Source organism: Arachis stenosperma, chromosome 4, assembly GCF_014773155.1.
Source record: "Arachis stenosperma cultivar V10309 chromosome 4, arast.V10309.gnm1.PFL2, whole genome shotgun sequence".
In the NCBI taxonomy this organism is placed as follows: Eukaryota; Viridiplantae; Streptophyta; class Magnoliopsida; order Fabales; family Fabaceae; genus Arachis; species Arachis stenosperma.
This window is the reverse complement of record NC_080380.1, coordinates 26,201,341-26,226,928: the sequence shown is the minus strand read 5'-3', so window position 1 is coordinate 26,226,928 and position 25,588 is coordinate 26,201,341. Positions and strand designations below refer to the sequence as shown.

Below are 25,588 nucleotides of genomic sequence, written 5' to 3'. Positions count from 1 at the left end.
ATAAGGTATTCCGTATACAAGTTTATCTATTCTTAGATGCATCTATATGGAATTCATTAGGTTTTTACAGCATGAGTAAGGTTTTATTATGATCTGAATCCTTAGGGGGTTGTTAATCAGTCTCGCAATATGAAACTTTTGTATGGTGCTCTCAAAATTTCACTTCTTTCTTATACACTCTCTAAATTTGCATACTTTTTTTTCACTATGCAGGAACTAAACTAGCTGAAAGAATGTGTTATGGGAATATCTATGAACTTGGTCACATTCTTGGTTGGAATTTTGAATCTTCCATCAGCTAAATCTGCTACATTATTTACCAATTTAATGGGAACTCTCAACCTTCTTGGCCACCTTGGTGGCTTCTTAGCTGATCCTAGCATTCAAAATTTATATGCTGTTATAAGAACAATATACTGAATTTATGTTTTGAATTATAGTTGATGTATTAACACATTTTGTTGATGTATAGTTGTTATTTATTATTATAGTTGATGTATCAATACATTTTGTTTATTTTTGAATTATATTGGCTTCCTTGTAAATTACTTTTTTTCTTTCAGTTTGATAATACAATAAATTTGTTTATTTTTTGAAATATTATAAATATTCGAATACAAATTAGATAAAAAAATTTTATTTATTAAATTTATATTTATTTTGTATGAAAAAAGGTGTATTTTGCAATGAAAAAATCCAAAAAAAAAAATTACCTTGCTGATGGATTTACAGACGAATTTTCTGTCTGTATTCAAAGTTTGAAAAATCCATCTGTAATTACCGACAGAAAATCCGTCGAAAAATTCATCTGTAATTACCGACTGAAAATCCGTCGAAAAATTTGTCTGTAATTACAGATGGAAAATTCGTCAGAAAATCCGTCTGTAATTACAGACGGAAAATCCGTCGAAAAATCCGTCTGTAATTACAGACGGAAAATCCGTCGGAAAGTTCGTCGCCTTCGAAAAAATGGATGCAGAATTTACAGAGGAAAAATCCGTCGGTAACTGGTAAAAATCCGTCTGTAATTTTCCTACGGAAAAAATCCGTCGGTAAATAATTTCCGACGGAGCTTTTACAGAGGGACAAAATCCGTCGGTAACCAAAAATTCGTCTGTAATAAAGACTAAATCCGTCTGTAAATCTGTCTGTATTAATCCATTTTCTAGTTGTGGGTCTGGGCGGATCCGAGTGGGTGCTGACGACGACACGTGGCGCTGTCTGGGACCATTAATCCTGGGTGTGGATCCAACGGTTCTGGATGGCGTCTGGAGAGAGAGAACTTGAAGCGGTGACTGGACTTCTAGCGGCGCGTGAGGGTGCGTCCGGCGGCGGTGGAAAGCTTACAACGAGTAGAAGACGAAGGTGGCGGCGGTGACGAACCAAGGCGTCATGAAGAAGTCGAAAACGGAGGACAAAGTACTGCCGGTGAAACAAGATAAAGGAGGTAGAAACTAATTATTTTTGAAAAAAAAAACCTAAGCTCTTGATACCATGTTAGAAACAAGAAAGAAATATGAGAAAAGTGTTTCTGTGTATTATTCAGATTGATAGAAAGTACAATGTACAATGGGTATATATAGGTGTCAAAAGAATTAAAGTAATAAAAGTATAGAATCCTACAATTAATATATAAATATGCCATATAAATATAAACGATACTAACTGATCTAAAATGATTCTAATGATTTTCTAATCATTCTCTATCATTGAGGTCGAAGTAGGTTGAGAGCAAATGGAAATTTGACTTTGGCGCCAAAACCTTACCTTGAGAAAACCGGTGTACACCCGACCAAACCAGCCATTGCGCCACGGTCGACCGTTAATAAATATACTGTAACCAACGCAAATGGAACATCATGAACATAGACCGTTAATAAATATACTGTAACGAAAAAAACTTAACCTTAATTGCACCTTACAATGTAAATATTCTTAAGGTCAAAATATATAGAAACCCGTAGTGTTACTTCCCATTCACGGGATTGTAACTTCTTTATTAATATTTGTGATAGCCGTGTTCATCTTCCGATTTAAAGGTTAACTAGTATTAAATCCGTGCGATGCACGTGCTTATATTTAAATTTGATAAGTTAAATTAAAAATAATATTTTATAATCATATATTTTTTAATTTTAGAATAACACTATCATCATCGTTATATAATAAACGTGTTAAATATGTTGTTTTATCTTTATTCAAAGTAAAATATGAATAGAAGAGTTTGAAATTTATAATATTTTTGAACCATAAAGAGGGAGATAAAAAAATAAGAACATATATAACTGTAATAATAGCATGTTAATTTTACCCTAAATTTTATATCAAAAAGCTAATAAAAATTTATCGACAATCTAGTATCTTACTAACTTCATTAGAAAATCATTGGATGTTGTGCTCCTTGTTACACATTTCATTTCAAATTTGAAAAAAGAGTTATAGATAAATTAGTTATATCTATAGTAAAGATTTGTACAAAAGTGTAAATCATAACATGCTATTAAAATGAAAATAATATTATTCTTACCTAAATATTATTAAAAACCTCTTTGAACACGACATTTGTTGTTGATGACTTTGGATTGCCGTCTTCGTTTAGAATTAAAACCCTGAGGCCACTGCGACTCTTAACTCTTGACAAAGCAACATAAAGTTGTCCATGGGTGAACACTGATTTTGGCAAATAAAGCCGTACATGTGATAATGATTGACCCTGACTCATGTTAATGGTCATTGCAAAGTATACTGTTAATGAAAATTGTCTCCATTGAAACTTAAATGGCAATCCTGAATCTAAAGGGATCAAGTTTATTCTTGGAATGTACACTTTATCTCCAATATTTCTACCAGTCACTACCGTCGCTCCAATTACGTTGCTGCCAAGTTTGTTAACTATTAATCGTGTACCGTTGCATAAACCTGAAGTCTGGTCTATGTTTCGCAATAGCATTACAGCGACTCCTGCCTTCAAAGTCAACTTGTGATTGGATAGTCTCAAACATTTGATGTCATTTAGAAACTCTTGTGTAAACCATTCTTGTTTTACATCTTCATTCTCATCAGCTTGACATATTGTGTCAAAGCTCAAATACTCTTTTTTCATCCTTGGAAAGATTGTCAAGACAAAATTGTTTACCTTCTCGACACTCTTAAGTGTGGGTGCAAGAATTGCTCTACTCTGAAAATACCTGTAATCTGACATGTTTTGCAACAAATTTGGATATGCAAAGTCTACCAAATGAGAGAGAGGATCATCAGTAGTTGTAATCAATAGATCATCTAGAATTTCAACTTCTGATTCATCACCAACAACAGAGCCAATATTTCCATTTCCAACATCAAGTATCCAATTAGCAAATATCTTCATTTCACCTTCATCTTGATCCGAAGAAGACATTAAAAGCTTCATATTCGTATGCAGTTTCAGAACCTTACAAAATGTCCACAGATGGGATGAGTTAATAGCGGATGCTAATATATCGTATCTACTTCCTTTCGAAATCACCGGAAGTATCTGTCTGAAATCACCTCCTAGAACAACAATCTTACCACCAAATGGTTGATGTGTCTTATGTTGATCGGTAACTGACATAAGATTCCTGAACGTCCGATCAAGTGCTTCAAAACGGCAGTTGTACCTTCCCTCGCATACAACATATTGAGAACTCAAAATTGGATCCTGTTTTGGACTTCTCTGATCTCTCCTCATACCACATCATGGCGGCGCAATGTGGACAAAAAAGTCTGGGTCACCAATATCTATCACATCTAATAATCACCAAGATAATAAATTATTTTAGTTATATCTGCAACAAATACTTTATATAAAAATATACCTTTCTTTCAGTATATTAAGTATAAAAATAATATTTATAAAAGATTACCGAAGAATGCAATTGATAGATTAAAAAGATGAGATCATATAATACAATTTTACTGTGCCAACCTCAAGATTTAAGTTTTACAATAAATCAATGTTCAAATACAAAAATTATAATATATAACCATATTTTAGTTTGAATTTTAAAACTTGAACACTAAACGATAATTTTTTGTTTATAAAAAGCATAACAATAGTAAATAATAAAGTGCTGATATTGCTACTTCTTAAATTACCTGTATTCTCAGCAACATCGAATATGGGTGGGTATTAAATTTGCACATAATCATCTAAAATAGTCATATTTTTAGTAATATCCGAAACTTCTTGAAAATTTTTTGAAAGATTTGTAGTCAATTCCTTCAAAAATGTTTCTCTTTGTATCAGGTGTCTTTTTTTTTCAACTATGCACACTTCTTCTAATTCTTTAGTATCTAAATTTGAATTAAATGTACTTGCTCCTGTAATCATTAGAGATAATATATCAAGTACTTTATATATTATAAAAAAAAGAAAAATGAATATATGTTAAATGTTTGAATCAGCTGAATTATGAATATATATTATGAAGGTAGTATTAAAGATATAAGAAGTAAAATTTTAACTTTGTGATAATTACAATCTATCATGCTTATCTTACCATGTCTCTTTTGAAGTAGCATAGTCTTCCTATTCAGTCTTACATCCCTTTGCAATCTAATTCGATTTGTGTACTCCAATGAATCTATAATAATTATTTAGCATATACCAATGATTGTTTTTAATAGACCAATTAAAAAATTAAATGTTTGATCTTTAAGTAATAAAAGCATATTAACATAGTAACTGGTAGATATTATTTGATGTTTGTTGAAGATGTTGTTGACTTGTTTGATGACGTGGACTATCATATGCTTCATGTGTGATACCCGAATTACTAATATCACTAATATTGGAACATCGTTCTTTTTCATCTATAGAGTGTAGATTAGTAGTTGGAGACCTTGATCAATATGGTGTTGGGTTATTACCTAATGAGATAACTCGAGATATTAGTTTTGAACATATTTTCTGTTAAAGTTTATAATTGAATAAATAGTAGGAAAATCAAAATACATAAAGTGCATGTACATTCCCATAAGCAAGTTCCAAAAATAATCATCCAAAAATAAATCTGTATTAATGCTATTTGTAATGTTCGACAACACCGATTGAAAATGCATACCATTGGAACTATCACTCGAATTTCTTGTAATTTTTTCATAAACAAATTTAGTAACATATTACGAAGACAATGTAAATTAATAATTTATTACTTATCAATAGCTAAATAATATTAGAAAATATTGTATTTTATGGACTTTCATTCGGCCAAAATACTCATGACATGTTAATTATTTTGTATACGCAATAAAAACTAAATATATAGAACTGACATACTTAAAAATACCAAATAAAAAAATATATTATTCTAACCTAAAAACAAAAATAATAAAATAATTAATTTATTTTTTATATAAAATCTACCTTAAATTGTGCTTTGCTTTGTATTTTCTTTGTCTTTTAATATCAATTTTCTCTTCAATATAATCTTACTTCTCTTTGGACTTCTTGCATCTTTCAATATATACCTAAAAATATCAAATAAAAAAATTTTTTAACCAATTAAAAATATATATACATTATACATAATACATTTTTATTATCAAATTTTTTATATTATTAAAAAAATAAAGTAGTACACATATGACAGCGTCTGTTTTTGGTATACATGTCCATCAAAACATAGACACAGGAGTACACAGGAGTACATGTATGGTGTTTGTTTACTGGGACAAAAATGATGAAAGACATAAAAATAATTTTTTTAGTTTCATCATAAACAGTATTAACTTTATTATACTTTTTCTAAAATTTAAACAGTATTATATTTTTTTTTAAATAGTATAAATAATTTTACATCTTAATAAGACTGATAATTCTATTTACTTTATTATAATCCTTTGTAATTAGTATAGTAACTTATAAATTATATAAATTTTTAAAAAATATTCTCAAACCCAATTGCTTACGTAAAAATTCAAACAAAAAGTATATTTGAATTTAAATTTAAAATTATAAACATAATACTTTAATTAAAAATTATAATTAGATTTTTTTAAATAAGTACACATTAAAAATTAATAACTAACTTAATTGTATGAACAATAATTCAAAGAAAAAATTTATAACTTTATGACATTAAATATTAAATTAAAAATTATCAGAATATCAACGGTGAGAATCAAATTAAAATAAAATCACAAGTAATAACCAAATAACTTCAATTTATATTTAAAAAAATTATAAATTCCAAACATAAAAAATCGAAAAGAACCAAAAGAAAAATAACAACTCAAGAAAAGACAATGTTTCCACCAAAATAAACATATGTTTGGCATTATTCTATTAGATAGACTCTAAAAGAGATTCCAAAACATGTGCATCCAAATTCTCAAGTTTCTTTCTCAATCTTGATCTTCTTGCAAGTTGAGGTATCTCCTTCCACCTTCGAATGTTCCGACTCCGAGGATAGTCACTTAGTTGGTGTAATAGCACTTTCCAACAATTCAGATTCATCATTGGCCGCAACTTTATTGGAGAATTCAAGCAACAAATTCTGTACAAAATACCACGTTAAATTAAAGACTTCTTTCTAACCTTTGATTTTATCTCACTAATATTTTTTTGAATAAAATTAAGATCTAATTTTGAGAGAACAAACTAAAAAAAATTATTTTTTGAACAAATACCTTAGTACCTTCTACTTTCTCCCCTTCAATGATTGAGGATGTTTTTGAAATTAGAAACAAACCACCAGTGTAGTCAACATTCTAAAATTATAATTAATTATTATTTATAAATTAGATACTACTAATGACCAAGAAAGCAAAAAATAAATTAATTTTTAATAGAAGTACACTTATATATACTCACAATTTGAATAGGGTGAGCCTCTTTGTATTTATTTATGAGATCCACATTATTAGTTATCTTCTTAACTTTATAAGAAGGTGAAAAATATGAAATATCAGATATTTGAACTTCAACGATGAAGAGAAAGATCTTATCAATTAGGTTGAGCAAAAGTGTAGGTGTATCTGATAGATCTCCTTTCTGCAGAATATTACATAATATATTAATAATAAATAATATAAAAAGTACCAATAAAAATATCTTCACTAATGCTTTTAGAAATAAATATTGGTTAGATCTTACCAATAGGAGTGGATCAAGTATCTCTACACAGCTCTCTTTCAAAACTTGTTTTGCCTCCTTGTCAAAGACTACATAACATGCACAGTCAGAATCATCAATGACACCAAGCTTTATTCGATACCTGCTTAAAAAAAAATAACATAAGAAAAAGTTAAATATAGACGTATTTAATATCTAATCCAATGAACATAGACTTGAATTTAAATAAATAAATAAATAACCTTGGAGTCATGGATAAAAAGATATTAGTAGAAAACTCGCGTCTTCATCGAGTCAAACCATCTCAATTGAGTATGGCAATGTAGAATTTCCGTAACTTAATAGTGTCCATAACCATATCACTCGTATACGTACACACAAATTGTCGATTGTAGGATTGATGTCAGCAATTTTGTGAATACCGGCCATTGGAATAAATAGGGAGATTTTGGATATATGTAAAGAAAGGGATTGATGTACTTTAAATTGTGGTGTTTTACATCTCTCATAACTTATCCTTTTATAGTTGCATCATAACTAAATTTTTTAAAATTTGGTTGACTTTAATTTAAAATTTAAAAAATAACAAACTAAGTAAAACAACCCAAATTTAAAATTTAAAAATAACAACTTAAATAAATAATAATTTAAAAATTCTAAAGTAACATAAATATTTATTTATTGTAATATTAGTATGTAACAACTAACAACCGAAGAATAATTAATGTAAATTTTTTTAAAACTCTAAATTTTTTTAAAAGAATTTATGTAGCTGCAATTTAAAAAAAATCAACAGAATTTTAAAAAATAATGCTAAAAAGAATTAACATATTTTTAAAAAATAGTGTTAAAATATAAAAAAGAACAATCTAAGTAAAATCTAAATAAAATTTAAAAAATAACAACTTAAATAAAATAATTTGAAATTTAAAAATAACAACCTAAGTAAAATAACCCAAACAAATAAAACAATTTAAAATTTAAAAAATAACAACCTAAGTAAAACAACCTAAACTTAAAATTTGAAAATAACAACCCGAGCAAATAATAATTTATAATTTATAAATATAAATCTAAAAATTTCTAGTGACGACACGTAAGCAAATAAACTCTCAAACTTAACGTATGAGCGCCACGTCAGCAAATGAGCTCCCCATTTGTATTACTATAAAGATTTCATATTCCTCAACTCTTAAAATTTTTTACCTATGTTTGACCGATCCTATCGCTTCTCTAGGTTTCTTCTCGGTTGAACCGAGAAACGGTTGAACCAGTGCTAACTCGGTACCATGCTTATACATAGTTATCAATAGCAACCGGTCATACATGTCCATGCCACAAGTACACAATTCCATTATAATTTGCTATAAATACTACTCTCCCTCCTCCGACTACGTTGAACACACAATATGACTTAAACTCATGTCACCACACATATATGCCATCAAAATGTCAACGCTGCATGGAATAACCACCGTCGATGCAAGCAAACCACCCATGCGCTGCAAGATCAACTACCACGACCTCCACGGTACTAACCGAATCCAACGATGGGAATGGGTGAAACTGGCAAGGAGTTCATCAACTTACGACGACTCTCTTTACTGATGCACACCGCGGCAAATTTCACATTTAGGAAGGCAAACTTTACATTTGGGAAGGCCGTGGTGACTTGCAAGGTTGCCGCTCTACCAATGTATCTAGAGTGAGTCCATGCAAGGCAAGCAAACAGGTTTCCTACATTTCCTAGCGAGATTAACTCAAGTCGTGATTGTTAAGTGTACACTTATTTCTAGTTGAAGACCACGGGTAGGATCACTTGTTATTAACTACAGTCACGTTTTTAATCATGTTTTCCAACATATGACGACATGTACCCCGGCATTAAGTGTTTTTTTCTTTTTTAATTGTTAGTGAATTCCAATATCGTTCACAGTGTGTGGAGGCTTCACGTTATTCTGTTACGGTATTGCCTTTGCCTTACTATATGGAATCCAGTTTGACTCATTCATTGCCTTGCTTACCTTAATTTTTCCTTCTTGTTAGGCTTATCCATGATCATGTCAAGTCACCCAAAAAAATTTTTATTTTTCATAAACTATTCATTATCCTTGGATTCATGTTCCCGTTCATGAAATATCACATATGTGTGTCCAAGGTAACTTATATGGACCGTATACTTTTTGCTCCATACTATAAAGACATGAATCATTCAATGAAGGGCATAATGGGGTTTTCACGTACTTGGCATCAACTTCCATGAAATATCAGGTTCAGGGCCATCCATGCATGATGCATGCATTTGGTGTTAAACGATGCTACGTGACTTTCTTTCATATCTGCACGACTAACATGGAAGGTTTCCCTTCATATGTAGCTATTGAGTGAATAGACATGCAAATCATAGACGAAAAGGTCATCTCCCACTTGAACGCTAAGCAATACCGAGTCCGCCGAAACTAACTCCCACTTTGCAGGGCCGTTTCTGCATGCTTTCCGGAGGAACCCTAAACCGCCTGCGTCCTGTATTTAAGTATTCTATTTCAATTTTAATCAACGTAACAAACCTGAGGGACCTAATTAATTACGTAACTGGGGTAGACAATTTTAAAAAAAAAAAAAAAAAACCTTATTGTGAACGATTTTAACAATAACTTTGTCGTGTTATATATATATATATATATATATATATATATATGGGAATGTCTCTGGTGACTAAAATTGTGGTGGTTAAAGGTGATTTTTTGTTGACTAACAAATACTTTGTTGATATGTGGTGGTGTTAGGTAATGCAAGAGAAGTGTTAGGGCCAAAGACAAAAGAATAAGTGCATGTCCAAAGACTATTTTTTATTTATGTGGGTCATTAATTTATTATTGAATCATGGCCCTTGTTTTAATCTATTTTGTTTATTTTTTAAAAATTGTATAATAATATATAATTCACGTTTATTTAAAAATAATACAAAAAACTATTTGAAATTATATTTAAATTAAGGTTTAATTATTTTGTTGGTCCTTATAGTTTCGCAAAATTTTTACTTAGGTCCTATACTTTTTTTTTCTTTTAATTGAGTTCTTGTACCAAAACTTTTTTTTAATTGGATCCTTATACTTTTTTTTCTTTTATTTAGGTCCCTGCACCAATTTTTATTTTAGTTGGATCCCTATAAAATTAAGTTAATTATTATCAAGAGAGACCTAATTAAAAAAAAATTGGTGGAAAAACCTAATTAAAAAGAAAAAAAAGTATAAGGATCTAATTGAAATTTTATAAAACTAGAGAGACCAACAGAATAATTAAATCTTAAATTAAATATTATTTTAAAATTTTAAATTTATTTTAAATATAATAAGTTAAATGTAATTTGAATATATATAATTCATCAAATTTTAGCATTTATATTTAGAATTATATTTATTAATTAAATTAAATAGACTATAATTTTAAATTATAAATTAGTATATGTAAATTATATTAATTAATTTATTATTAATTTTAAGGATAACTAATTAAAATTAAACTCTGAAAAAATTATTTCTATTAAGTATGAAAATTCTATCATTAATTTTTTTATGAAATATTTAATGTAACCTAAACCATAGTAGTTTTTTTTAATATTTTTGTTACGGTAGGTAACCGGAGATTAGTCCAATGGATGGCGTTCGGCGGCCCAAGTGTATAATAGAGGAGGACTCCAGGTAGGTCCGCAACTCGGAAGGCTCCGTCCGACTTGTGCTCGCGTGTGAATGGGGGGTGGTACCTGCAAAGACACTCCGATGCCTAAGTTAGCAAGAGTGTGAGCAGGTCTAGAGAGTATTGGACTTAGAGATACCTGAGGGGTGTCAGTGTATTTATAGTGGTGAGCCAATAACCACCGTTGGTGTAGTGCCGTATCTTTAGGGTGTTAACCGTCCCATTATCTTGGGGGAGGTTAAGATATGGCTTTATGAAGTGGTTAGAGAGATTTTCGGGGCGGTTACTCATTCGAATGAGTGTTTATCTGCCAGCTAATCTCACATCCGACCTCTTCAGACCAAGTCGTGGTTGATACCGACTTCTTATGTGAAGGTCGGCACTTAGCTAGGCTCTAATCCCTTAGATTAGGCCTTTTAGTTGGACCTGGGCCTTTGTATTGGGCCAGGGTATGAACAGTGCCCCTACTTGAGCCCAAATTTTCTTTAAAGTTTGGGTTCAAGTATTAACTCGGGTGCGTAGTCGACTTGTTTGAAAGGACACGGGTTTTGGAAACCGACGTGATTTTCGTGACTTTTAGTTTCTGACAGTTACGTCAATTCAAGCGTCGTGTCCGTTGAGGGATCATTTAGGGATTGAGGACCTTGGTAACGGTGCAGTCTCATTAATGACTGCCTCGTTTTTTACCATTATGCCCCTTAGCGTATTTATAAATACTTTCCCTCTCTTTCCATTTTCCGTTTCTGCAATCTTTCAAACTTCTCCTTATTTTGTTCGTGCTGCATTCTTGCGTTCGAAGACTTCTGTTCTTCTCCAACCTTCATTTTCGGCTAAAGGTTAGTTTTGCTTTTTTCATGTAATGCTTTATGTTTGCATGTTTTGTTTTGCGAGTAGATAGGTTGACCTGTAGATTCTAGTTTCGAATCTTTCTCCTTAGAGGCCATGTTTTTTTGATTTTTTCTTTCCTTTTTTCCCTTTTGTAGGTTTCTGCCACTTTTCTTTAAAAAAAATGGCTTCCGTAGACGTTCTTTCTCAATGGGTAGATGTTACGGTCCTTGGGGAGGAACCGTTGGTTGACGCTGAGTTCATCACTCATCTCCGTACTCATCACAGGCTCTGTACTTCAGAGGAGGACGAGCCCAAATATGAACTAATAATCCCGGGTCCTGAAGACCGGGTCTGTTTTGGGAGAGAAAATGAGGAGGCCCCTCATTTTTTCTTTATGTATGAGTGCATGATCACCCGTTTGGGTGTTTTTCTTCCTTTCTCAGCTTTTGAGATATCTGTTTTGCATCATTGTAATGTTGCCCCTACTCAACTTCACCCCAATTCTTGGAGTTTTTGAAGATTTATCAGTTTATAAGCCACGCTTTGGACTTTCCGACCTCTCTAAAGATTTTCTTCTTTCTCTTCCATATGACCAAGCCCTTTAGTGGGCTCAACAATAAACAGCAATGGGTATCCTTCCGAGCCATTCAAGGTCGGAGGATTTTCACCCTTTTTGACGAATCCTTCCACGACTTTAAAAACTTCTTTTTCAAACTTCAAGCCGTAGAGGGTCACCATCCCTTTTTTCTGGATGAGCATTCCTCCCCCCGCTTCCCCCTTTATTGGTCGCCGCCCTCCTCTTGTGAAAAATATGGTCCTGATGACCTGGATGAGGTGGAGGCGGCCATTGTAGGGTTTTTCCGAGAGGCGTGGGGGAGGTCCCCATATTTGGATACCAGAAAAATTCTTCAGGGAACACCGACTTTCGTTCAATCTCAAATAGGTAGTGCAGGCATTCTTTATTTCCGAGTTGTTTCCGCCGACTTACATTTTACCGACTTGTAACTTGGTTGTTTCTTTTGTAGATATGGCAAAAAAGAATGCTCAGGAGGCCTACCAGAGGGTCCGGGAGGCCAAGGCGAAGTCCCGGGCTAGGTCCGGGGCGGTCACCTCTCCTCCCCCTCCACCTCCTCCTCCTAAGAATACTGGCACTCCTTCTCAACCCATTGTTATTTCTTCCTCAAGTTTGCCCCGACCACCCCCTTCTGCCCGAATTCTCTCCGAGCCCGAGAAGAAGAAGCTCAAGACTTTAGAGTCTGGCTCTTCTTCTTTTGATGGTGGGGTTAAGGCGGATGCTATGGCATTCGTCCGAAAGAACATCTATCCTTTTATCAGTATGGATGATGTTTCTGTTCGAAACCACCTCACTACCATGGCTGAGGAGAGTTTTAGGGCGGCGGGTGTTTGCGGCAAACTTTTGGACATCTTTGAGAAGGCTCCCCTTAGCTCCTTGGGTGCAACCTCGAGGGTTGAGGAGTTGGAGGGGAGACTTCGTATTTTTGAAAAACATGAGAAGGAGCTGAAGGAGGAGAGAGATAAGTTGAGGAAGGAGAGGGATCACCTGAAGGAGGAGGAGGGTAAGCTTCGGGCCCAGTGTACTTTGGAGGCTAATCTGAGGAAGACGGCGCAAGACAGCTACCACAGCTTATTTCAAGATATTGTGGCCGTGAGGAGGGACTTGCTGAACTCTCGGAACGCATATGCCGAGTTGGAGGACTCTATCGCCGATGGTGCCGAGGAGTCTTGGAGAATTTTCTTGGAACAAGTCAGAGTTATCGCTCCCGACTTGGACCTTTCTCCTTTACATCCCGACAAGGTAGTTATTGATGGTGCCATCGTGTATCCTCCTGCTCCCGAGGTTATTTCCGAGTCGAACCTGAAGACTCGGGAGCAGAGGATTATAGAGTCTCCTCCTCGTCCTACGGATGCCTCGGGTTCTTCCTCCGTTCCTCCGGCTGGTCCTGGTGGCGCCCCTCCCGAGCCTAGCGGTGGTGATTCCTCAACTCCTTTGAAGAAATGATTCTTTTATTTTTGTGGCTATATGGGGGCCGGGCCTGTGGGTCCCCTCTTTTTTAAACTCTGTTTCTCTGTTGGTGGTTGTGAACAATTCATTTTTGGCCTTTTAAGGCCGTAAACAAAATATTCCAATCCGTACCCTTTTTTGGATAAGGGTTTTAAAAATAAATGCCCTTTTTTGGATAAGGGTTTAAGTTACCTTTGTGCGTGCATATGCTTTTCTGTTTTGGGTATGTTTGATCTTTTCTGAAAAACCTTTTGTTAGCTTGTATTGTTTTCTCAAGCCCTTTTCGTTCGAAGGTTTGTATGCAACCTTTGAACTTTTTCCAGGTTTTGATGCCTCTTTTGTTATCCTTTATACTCAACTTTTGCTTTAGTGAGTTTTTACGACTTAGGTTATTTTTGTGATGCGTTTTTCGTTTACTCGGAATATATCCGAGCTTTTCTACTCGGGTTCTTGTCTCTGACTTATGAGTCGGACTGTTCCCGAGTTTAGTACGATCAACTCATATAACCTCTTTACACCGACTTGTACCTCGTCGTTTCATCCTGACGACCATGTTAGGTCGGTTCATGGGATTTTCACGTTTTGTCGAGCTTAAGTCGGCGCGTTTCGTAGAAAATACTTAAAAATAAAGGAGGATACTTAAGAGAAATAAATGAAAAGATCTTTATTAATGGGGAAGGTACCTTTTTGCTACTAAGGGTCTTGACAACATGTTTTCCCTTAGCCCCTACTATGATGCCTCGTTAAAAACCCTTCTCCAGAAAAAACCCTTTTCTTTGGAAAAAAAATCGTGAAGTTGGGAAAAGAGTACATCAGGGAGTAGAGTTCGCTTCTAACTGTAGTACCTTTTCATATTACAAGCATGCCACGACCTCGGTAGCTCATTGCCATTTAGGTCGGTTACTTTATAATAACCTTTTCCTAAGACTTCTTTGACTTTGTACGGTCCCTTCCAATTCGCGGCGAGTTTTCCCTCTCCCGATTTGTTGACTCCGGTGTCATTTCTGATTAGGACCAAGTCATCTGTAGCAAATGTTCTTCGAATGACTTTTTTGTTGTACCTCGCAGTCATTCTTTGCTTTAGTGCAGCTTCTCTTATCCGGGCCCCCTCTCGGACTTCGGGGAGCAAGTCGAGCTCCTCTTTGTGCCCCTGTATATTTCCGACCTCATCGTGGAGAATTACCCTTGGGCTTTGCTCACTGATTTCTATTGGAATCATGGCTTCTACGCCATAGACTAATCTGAAGGGCGTTTCTCCTGTGGCGGATTGGGGAGTTGTCCTATAAGCCCATAATACTTGAGGGAGCTCTTCAGCCCAAGCTCCCTTTGCTTCCTGTAATCTTTTATTTAATCCTGCCAGTATGACTTTGTTAGCCGCCTCGGCTTGCCCATTGGCTTGTGGGTGTTCTACCGAGGTGAACTGATGCTTGATTTTCAGACTGGCTACTAGATTCCTGAAGGTGGCGTCGGTGAATTGGGTTCCATTGTCTGTGGTAATGGAATAAGGTATTCCATACCTTGTGATAATGTTTTTGTAGAGGAACCTGCGACTTCTTTGGGCGGTGATAGTGGCTAGTGGTTCCGCTTCTATCCACTTTGTGAAGTAATCTATTCCCACGATCAAGTATTTGACTTGCCCTGGTGCTTGGGGAAAAGGACCTAACAAGTCCATTCCCCATTTTGCGAAGGGCCAGGGGGAAGTTATACTGATGAGCTCTTCTGGTGGAGCCACGTGGAAATTTGCATGCATCTGGCATGGTTGGCATTTTTTCACAAAGTCTGTTGCATCTTTTTGCAAGGTCGGCCAATAGAATCTTGCTCGGATTATTTTCCTGGCCAGGGACCTTGCTCCGAGATGGTTTCCGCAGATCCCACTATGTACTTCCTCCAACACTTCGGTGGTTCTTGAGGTCGGTACGCACTTCAGCAATGGTGTTGATATCCCTCTTCTGTAAAGGACATTTCTCACCAAAGTATAATGTTGTGCTTCCCTTCGGATCTTTTTAGCTTCTTTCTCCTCTTTGGGGAGGATGTCGAATTTCAGGTATTCGACTAAGGGGTTCATCCATCCGAGGTCTAGGCCGGCTACCTCAAGTACCTCTTGTTCCTCTTCTGTTTTTGATACCGAGGGCTCTTGGAGGGTTTCTTGAATCAGGCTTCTGTTGTTTCCACCCGGTTTGGTACTTGCTAACTTGGATAGGGCGTCCGCTCTGCTATTTAGATCCCGAGTTATGTGTTTTACCTCGGTTTCTGCAAAGCGCCCAAGGTGCTCCAAAGTTTTTTCCAAGTACCTTTTCATGCTGGGGTCCTTTGCCTGATATTCTCCGCTTATTTGGGAGGTCACCACTTGCGAGTCGCTGTAGATCATCACCTTTGTAGCGCCAACTTCTTCTGCCAATTTTAATCCGGCTATCAAGGCTTCATATTCTGCCTGATTGTTTGAAGCCGGAAATTCAAATTTTAAGGAGACCTCTATCTGGGTTCCTTTTTCATCTACCAATATTATGCCTGCGCCGCTCCCCGTCTTGTTGGAGGATCCATCTACATAGAGTTCCCATGTAGTCGTTTTTTCCTCTTGTTCGCCTGCATATTCTGCAACGAAGTCGGCGAGACATTGGGCTTTAATTGCTGTCCGAGTTTCATATCTCAAATCGAACTCGGAGAGCTCTATCGCCCATTGAACCATTCTCCCTGCAACATCCGTCTTTTGAAGGATTTGCTTCATGGGCTGGTTCGTACGGACTCTTATTGTGTGAGCCTGGAAGTAAGGTCGTAGCCTTCGTGAGGCTATTACTAAGGAGTAAGCAAACTTCTCTAGTTTGTGGTACCTTAGCTCAGGACCTTGTAGAACCTTACTGGCGAAATAAACCGGGTGTTGCCCGACCTCGTCTTCTCTGATCAGGGCTGATGAGACAGCCCTGTTTGCGACGGATAGGTATAGGACGAGGTCTTTTCCCGGTACTGGTCGAGTTAATATAGGAGGTTGGCTTAAGAATTTTTTGAACTCTTGGAATGCCTCCTCACATTCCGGAGTCCACTCAAACTGGCATCCCTTCCTTAATAGGGAAAATAATGGAAGGGATTTTAGTGCCGATCCTGCCAAAAACCTGGAGAGGGCTGCAAGTCGGCCATTAAGCTGTTGAACCTCTCTCAAACAAGTCGGACTCTTCATTTCTAGGATGGCTCTGCATTTGTCGGGATTGGCCTCAATCCCTCTTTGTGTTAGCATGAAACCTAGAAATTTTCCCGCCTCTACTGCGAAGGCGCATTTTGCGGGATTTAGTCTCATCCCGTGCAACCTTATAGTGTTGAAGACTTGTGAGAGGTCGGTTAAGAGGTCGACTTCTTGCTTGGTTTTTACTAACATGTCGTCGACGTATACCTCCATTAGGCTCCCTAGGTGGGGGGAAAACACTTTGTTCATTAGCCTTTGATACGTGGCTCCTGCATTCTTTAGTCCGAATGGCATGACCACGTAGCAATAGTTGGCTTTTGGTGTGATGAACGATGTTTTCTCCTGATCGGGTTCATGCATCGGGATTTGGTTATATCCCGAGTAGGCATCCATGAATGACAGGTATTGGTACCCCGAGCTGGAGTCCACCAGGGTATCAATACTCGGTAGAGGATAAGGGTCCTTAGGACATGCCTTATTCAGGTCGGTATAGTCGACGCACATTCTCCATTTACCATTTTGTTTTTTGACTAGCACTACATTGGCTAGCCATGTTGGGTATTTGACCTCTCTAATAAAGCCGGCTTCCAGGAGCGCCTGTACTTGTTCTTCTACTATTGAGGCTCGTTCTGGGCCGAGCTTGCGTCTTCTTTGCTGTACAGGTCGGGACCCTGGGAAAACCGAGAGCTTGTGGGACATGAGCTCGGGATCAATCCCGGGCATGTCGGAAGCCTTCCATGCGAAGAGGTCAGAATTAGCTCTTAGGAGTTTTCCCAACCTTTGTTTTAGGGTTTTCCCTAGGTTGGCTCCTATGTAAGTGTTTTTTCCTTCTCCCTCTCCGACTTGTATCTCCTCAGTTTTTCCTCCCGGCTGGGGTCGTAGCTCTTCTCTGGTTCTCGCTCCACCCAATTCTATGGTGTGGACTTCTTTGCCCTTTCCTCTCAGATTTAGGCTTTCGTTATAGCACTTCCTTGCCAATTTCTGATCTCCCCTCACCGTTGCTATTCCTCTTGGAGTTGGGAATTTCATGCAAAGGTGAGGAGTTGATACCACTGCTCCAAGGCGATTAAGGGTAGTTCTACCGATTAAGGCATTGTAGGCTGACCCTTCATCGATGACTATAAAGTCTATGCTCAGAGTCCTTGATTTTTCCCCTTTTCCAAAAGTGGTGTGAAGGGGTAAAAATCCCAGTGGCTTTATTGGCGTATCCCCTAACCCGTATAGGGTGTCGGGGTAAGCTCTCAACTCTTTTTCGTCTAACCCTAGCTTGTCGAAGGCGGGCTTGAAAAGGATGTCCGCCGAGCTTCCTTGGTCTACTAGGGTCCTGTGAAGATGGGCATTAGCTAGGATCATAGTTATTACCACGGGATCATCGTGCCCGGGTACTATCCCTTGCCCATCTTCTTTCGTAAATGAGATAGTGGGGAAGTCGGGCGTCTCTTCCTCGACTTGGTAGACTCTTTTGAGATGTCTTTTGCGAGAAGATTTGGTGATCCCGCCTCCCGCAAATCCTCCCGAGATCATATGGATATGTCTCTCTGGGGTCTGTGGTGGCGGATCTCTCCTGTCCATATCGTCTCGCTTTCTCTTTCCATGGGTGTCCGACCTCTCCATGAGATATCTGTCAAGCCGACCTTCTCTAGCCAGCTTTTCTATCACATTTTTGAGGTCGTAACAGTCGTTGGTGGAGTGACCATATATCTTATGGTACTCACAATACTCGCTGCGACTTCCCCCTTTTTTATTTTTAATAGGTCTTGGGGGTGGCAGCCTTTCAGTGTTGCATATCTCTCTGTATACGTCCACTATAGAAGTCTTTAGAGGAGTATAAGAGTGGTATTTCCTGGGCCTCTCGAGACCGAGCTCTTCCTTCTTCTTGACTTCCCTTTCTCTCTCCCTAGAGGAGGAAGTGGGTCCAGGTCGTGTACTCAGGTCTCTTAGCTTTGCATTCTCTTCCATGTTGATGTACTTCTCGGCCCTTTGTTGTACATCACTTAGAGAAACGGGGTGTCTTTTAGATATGGACTGTGAGAAGGGGCCTTCTCTAAGTCCGTTGACTAACCCCATTATTACTGCCTCTGTGGGCAGGTCTTGGATCTCTAAACATGCCTTGTTGAACCTTTCCATATAGGTTCGTAAAGACTCTCCGACCTCCTGTTTTATTCCCAAGAGGCTCGGTGCATGTTTTACCTTATCTTTTTGAATTGAGAACCTCATCAAGAATTTCCTTGAGAGGTCTTCGAAGCTAGTGATGGATCTTGGGGGAAGGCTATCGAACCACTTCATCGCTGCTTTCGATAAAGTGGTCGGGAAAGCCTTGCATCTCGTAGCGTCGGAGGCATCAGCTAGATACATCCGACTTTTGAAGTTGCTAAGATGATGCTTTGGATCCGTAGTTCCATCATAGAGGTCCATATCAGGGCTTTTGAAGTTCCTGGGAACTTTTGCCCTCATTATGTCCTCGCTGAAAGGATCTTCTCCGCCTGGGAGTTGATCTTCTCCTTCGTCGCGGGAGTTCTTGAGGGAGGATTCTAGCTGCAAGAGTTTTCTTTCTAACTCTTTTCGCCGTTCCATCTCCTCTTTGAGGTACCTTTCGGTTTCCCTTTGCCTCTCCCGCTCTTGTTCCAATTGCTCCAGGCGGCTATGGACCAGTCCCATTAGCTCATCTACGTGAGCTGGTCCGCCTTTTTCTGATTCACGTCCATCTGAGGAATTTACCTTCGGATTCTTTACTCCGGAGGTACCCTCTCTGTGTTGGTCGTTATCTTCCTGGTGCTGGGCCAGGTCTCCATTGTTATTGCCTGCGTTCAGATTCTCTTCTTCGGAATCTGTTTCCGCACGGACTTCTTCGTGGAATCTATCCGCCATTGATGGACGATCTCTCGGGTCCCCGGCAACGGCGCCAATGTTACGGTAGGTAACCGGAGATTAGTCCAATGGATGGCGTTCGGCGGCCCAAGTGTATAATAGAGGAGGACTCCAGGTAGGTCCGCAACTCGGAAGGCTCCGTCCGACTTGTGCTCGCGTGTGAATGGGGGGTGGTACCTGCAAAGACACTCCGATGCCTAAGTTAGCAAGAGTGTGAGCAGGTCTAGAGAGTATTGGACTTAGAGATACCTAAGGGGTGTCAGTGTATTTATAGTGGTGAGCCAATAACCACCGTTGGTGTAGTGCCGTATCTTTAGGGTGTTAACCGTCCCATTATCTTGGGGGAGGTTAAGATATGGCTTTATGAAGTGGTTAGAGAGATTTTCGGGGCGGTTACTCATTCGAATGAGTGTTTATCTGCCAGCTAATCTCACATCCGACCTCTTCAGACCAAGTCGTGGTTGATACCGACTTCTTATGTGAAGGTCGGCACTTAGCTAGGCTCTAATCCCTTAGATTAGGCCTTTTAGTTGGACCTGGGCCTTTGTATTGGGCCAGGGTATGAACAATTTTCTATATGATTAAACTAAAAAACCAAAAAAAAAGTTTATTTTTAAAATTTCATTAAATTAATAGATTTAAACTATTTTAATAATATATTTAAAATATTTTATTTTATTTATTATTTATGTAATGCATGATTAATATCAGTTATTTACTAATTTATTTAAATTATAACTATATTAGAATAAAATATTTTCTAAGTAAATAAAAATTTGATATTCACCTTCATTTAAGATTTTGTCAACAAAAATTTAATTAATTATTTTTTTATTGGTGCCATAAAATAAAAGTATCAAAAAATTATCAATATTTATTTAAAAAAAAATCGATAAAGTAATAAGTTTTCAATTTTTAGTTGTCTAAAAATTTTTTTATAACATTTTTAACTTATACTTTAGAGAATTTTACAATTATATATTTAATTATTTCAATTATTTTTTAAGATGTAATATTTTATTTATAGTTATTTTTTATTATTTTTATTTTTATCTCATTTGACATCGAACTTAGCTTGTTATAAAATTAGAATATTTAATCTATTATATATTATTAAATATAAACTTTTAATCTATTAATTTAATGAACTTTTAAAAATAAACTTTTTTTTATTTTTTAGTTTAATCATATAAAAAAATATTAAAAAAAACTACTATGATTTAAGTTACATTTTGAATATTTCATAAAAATTAATGGTAGAATTTTCATGCTTAATAGAAATAATTTTTTCAAAGTTTAATTTTAATTAGTTATCCTTAAAATAAATAATTAACTAATTAATATAATTTATATACACTAATTTATAATTTAAAATTATACACTATTTAATTTAAATTAATAAATATAATTCTAAATATAAATGCTAAAATTTAAATTATATATGTTCAAACTATATCTAACTGATTATATTTAAAATAAATTTAAAATTTTAAAATAATAGTTAATTTCAGGTTTAATTATTTTGTTAATCCCTATAATTTTGTAAAAATTTCAATTAGGTCCCTATACTTTTTTTCCTTTTAATTAAGTCTCTACACTAATTTTTTTTTAATTAGGTCTCTCTTGACAATAATTGACTTAATTTTATAGGAATCCAACTAAAACGAAAATTGGTGCAAAAGCCCAAATAAAAGAAAAAAAAAGTGTAAGGATCCAATTAAAGAAAAGTTTTGGTACAAGGACTCAATTAAAAGAAAAAAAATACAGGGACCTAATTAAAAATTTTGCAAAACTATAAGGATCAACAAAATAATTTAACCTTAATTTAAATATAATTTCAAATAATTTTTTGTATTATTTTTAAATAAATGTGAATTACATATTATTATACAATTTTAAAAAAATAAACAAAATAGATCAAAAGAAGGGGCATGATTTAATAATAAATTAATGACCCACATAAATAAAAAACAGTTTTTGGGCATGCACTTATTTTTTTGTCTTTGGCCTAATACTTCTCTTGCATTACCTAACACCATCACATGTCAACAAAATATTTGTTAGTCAACAAAAGATTACTTTTAGCCACCACAATTTTAGCCACTAGAGACCTTCCCTCTATATATATATAAAAGTTTGACTTACAAATAAAATATTAATATATAGCATGACAAGAAAATTAAATCAATCCTCAAAATGATTCTTTTTCTCTTTTATAATTTCTTATAATTATTTTTTATCAAAATAATTTTTATAATTTTTTTTATAATTATAAAAAATAACAACAAAATAATTTTTTAATTATATTTATAATTATTATTTTATTATTATTTTTCTTTTTAAAGAATAATTTATTATAATTATTTTTAGTAGAATAAATTTTTTACAATTATGTTTATTTTTCAATTATTTTTTTTATTATTTTTAATAATTTATAAAAATAATACCAAAATTATTTTTATTTTAAAAAATAATTTTTTAATTATTTTTATTATTTTTTATTAAAATAATTTTTTTATAATTTTAAAAAACTAATACCAAAATGATATTCTCTCTTTTGGTGTTAGTTTAAAAATAATCCTAAAAAATATGAGAGAATATCATTTTAGTCTTAATTTTTCAAAATTAAAAAAATTATTCAAAAATCATTTTGATGATGATGATAATAATAATAATAATAATAATAATAATAATAATAATAATAATAATAATAATAATAATAATAATAATAATAATAATAATAATTATCATTATAAAAAACTATTTTTTAAAACAAAAATAATTAAAAAAATAGTTTTGCTGTTGTTTTTAATAATTATTAAACATAATAATAATAATAATAATAATAATAATAATAATAATAATAATAATAATAATAATAATAATAAAATAATTATAAAAATCACTAGCCGTAAAAATAATTATAAAAAATTATTTTTTATAAATAACAATAATAATAAAATAATAATTATAAATACAATTAAAAATTATTTTTCTGTTATCTTTTAAAAATTATTTTTTATATTTATAAAGATAATTATGAAAAATAATTTTGATAAACGTAATCATATATAAAAAATTATAAGAGAGAAAATTATTTTTATTTTAAATTTATTTTTTTATTATTGTTAATATTTTATTTATAGGTTAAATTTTTTACCATTTTTAATGGCCAAAACTAATGGCACACTAAAACATCTCTAAGTACTATAGTTTAAAGTTGAAATATTTTACTTTTCTTTTCAGTTAGTAGAGTTACAATGATTAGAAGGGTCAAAGCCTACATCCACTTTCTTTACATGTAACAGATGTCAATCCCAAATTAATTTATTAAGTTTGGTCACTTTAGCCACCAAAACAATATAGCCACCAAAGATCTCCCCATGTATATATAGATATGTGATCAACATTTAGATAGCAAAACTACTCTTCTATATTATATCTAGTGATGAATCTAAAGAATTTTGTGACTGAGCCAAAATATATATAATATGATAATTTTTTTAAAAGGAGTTCTATCGTAGCATTAGTTTTAGTGACTAAGGCTGGCACAAATTTGACTTACAAGTAAAACATTAATGAATTCTAGAAGAATCGTGTCATGCTAGTCTTGCACATCAAAAAGATCAAGAGTCCGTCTCAAAAACAATAGTGTTGAAAGGGCAACAATTCATTAGGCCTATTGAGCTAAGACAATACAACAAAAAGCCCAATAAAACTTTTCAAATTCAATGGGATACATAATTTTTATTAATTTTTGAATTTTAGTTGTTTATTTTTAATTTGTTTTGCTGTTAGAGTTTGTTGAAAGATTTGATTGATTTTTGATTTGTTTAATAGTATTTTAAGCGATTTTAAATTTAAATCAAATATGATCGAATCTAATAAACTCAAATCTGATTTAAATTAGTTATCATATCTTTAGGATTTTTAAATATAAATCAAATCTAATCTAATCCAATAAGATCAAATCTGATTTAAATTAGTTATCTTATCTTATCTTTTAGCTAGTTTGTTTAGGGTCTATTTTAGCTAATTTTAAGCACGTTTTATTGTGTGAGAAGTGAGGTGAGTGATTTGTTTCGCTTGTTGCATGAGGAAGATTGATGGATCCAATACTAAGGTGATTTGCGTGGTGGTTCTTTCAGCTTTCGTCCCTCTGATCTAGGTTGTCAAGGACAAGTTCTTTGAGGGTCTAGTAGGGAATCCTTTCCGGTGACCTAGGTTGCTAAGAACAGGTTTCTTAGAGGTCTAGTAGGAAAACCTTCTTCTATCTTTTATGTTTCCGTTGTGTCTTGGGTATATCCTTTACTGAATAATTAATTCTTATCTATTGTGATATAACTCCTAACTCCCAACATTATTTCTTATCAGACGTACTCAGAAACCAGAATCTAAAATACTTATATTCAGTGCGATAACAAACTTCCTACATATTTAATATGAAAAAATACTATACATTTATAATGTTCTTCAGTGATAACTGAATTATAAATTGGTGAAAATAACTTACTAAAGTTAGAATGTACTGGTACAAATATTACTGAACACATCTATCTTAAATTTTAATTTCATAATTTTGACTATTTTATCTTCTTTATCCAAAAAAGATGGATTTTGTCGGTTCAACAAGTTACTTATCGGTTAAACCAAAAAAATAATAAACCAATAATTTTGTCGGTTCAATTCTTTCATCTATGATTCAACCCATTCTATTGACCGGTTTATCAGATCCCGATTTAAGATTAACAGACTTCGGAATACGAACTCCGGTTTACAAATTTAGATTCCAGATACACATATCATTGTACACAATTTACGGTTCACGGTTCAGCATACAGGGTTATGGTGTTCTTTCAACAAACGGGATAAACAAATCAACTGCGATTTTAGATTTCAAGTACGATGTTTACGGAATTTGGTTTTCTGGCTCCCACAACATGGTTTACCGTTTTTATCGTTAGGATTTTCTGGGTTTGACATTCGGGGTTCAGCTTTCGGAATTTTGTCTCGCTATGTACTATCCCAGAAAGAAATAAGCTAATAAACTAAATTTTTACATTTCAGGATTTCTCTCCTACGAATTTGTATATGGCGTTTCGTCTCTCAAGGATATACGAATTTCAATTTGTGGATTAGGGATACGGTTCCTGTTTGTTAATTTTAAAAGAAAAATTTAATTTTAATTATTATAAAAAATATCTTAGACACATTTTGATCTTTCAAATTATTAACATAAAATATAAATTACAATTATATATAGAGTGGGAAGAATAGAGAGAAGTAGAGAAAGGGAGAGAGATAGATGAGAGAATTTAAGAAGGGAGTTTATTAATTTTCGAAGTACATGTTTTTTCTCAATTTGAATAACAGAATGTCACCTGACACATTTGGTTATTAAATTAGATATTAACATATAAATATATTAGAAGTATATATAGAGTGAGAAGGGTACAGAGAGATAGAAAAAAAAGGAGAGAAATATATGAGAGAATTTAGGAAGGGAGTTTATTAATTTTAAAGAAAAATATTTTCTCTCAAATTTAGTAAGACTGCCATGTCACACATTTTGTTATTAAATTAGATAATAATATATAATATAATGCAATATAAAAAGAATAATACAACATATAAAATATAAATTATATATAGAGTAAAAATGGTAGAGAGATATAGAAAAATGGGGAGAGGTAGATGAGAGAATTTAGGAAGGAAGTTTATTAATTTCAGAAAACAAAAATTTTTGCTCAATTTTAAAAAGAGAGTGTTGTGTGACACATTTGATTATTAAATTAGATAGTAATACATGATACAAAATATAGGTACATTTCAATTTCAATTTTAATATTTTAATTTTAATGCAATTAAAGAATATCATGTTGCACATTTTGATTGTCAAATT

The 25,588-nt window shown here is 34.1% G+C and overlaps 1 protein-coding gene across 1 annotated transcript; it reads right to left on the bottom strand.

Moving 5' to 3' along the window:
- Positions 1-221: 221 nt before the first annotated feature.
- On the bottom strand, positions 222-3,709 carry LOC130974801 (uncharacterized). Its single transcript, XM_057899651.1, has 4 exons — positions 2,556-3,709; positions 1,768-1,834; positions 1,284-1,422; positions 222-376 (listed from the first exon to the last, which is right to left on the bottom strand). The coding sequence occupies exons 1-4, from the start codon at positions 3,707-3,709 to the stop codon at positions 222-224; spliced, it is 1,515 nt and encodes a 504-aa protein (XP_057755634.1).
- Positions 3,710-25,588: the final 21,879 nt, after the last annotated feature.

Bases quoted from the DNA above. Each gene is read 5' to 3' on its own strand.
- LOC130974801 (XM_057899651.1), bottom strand. From the start codon at position 3,709: ATGAGGAGAGATCAGAGAAGTCCAAAACAGGATCCAATTTTGAGTTCT. The intron at 1,835-2,555 runs GTTCAAAGAGGT...CGTTGGTTACAG, and splicing joins TCATCAACAACAAATGTCGT to TATATTTATTAACGGTCGAC. The intron at 1,423-1,767 runs GTAAGGTTTTGG...TTTCACCGGCAG, and splicing joins TGTACACCGGTTTTCTCAAG to TACTTTGTCCTCCGTTTTCG.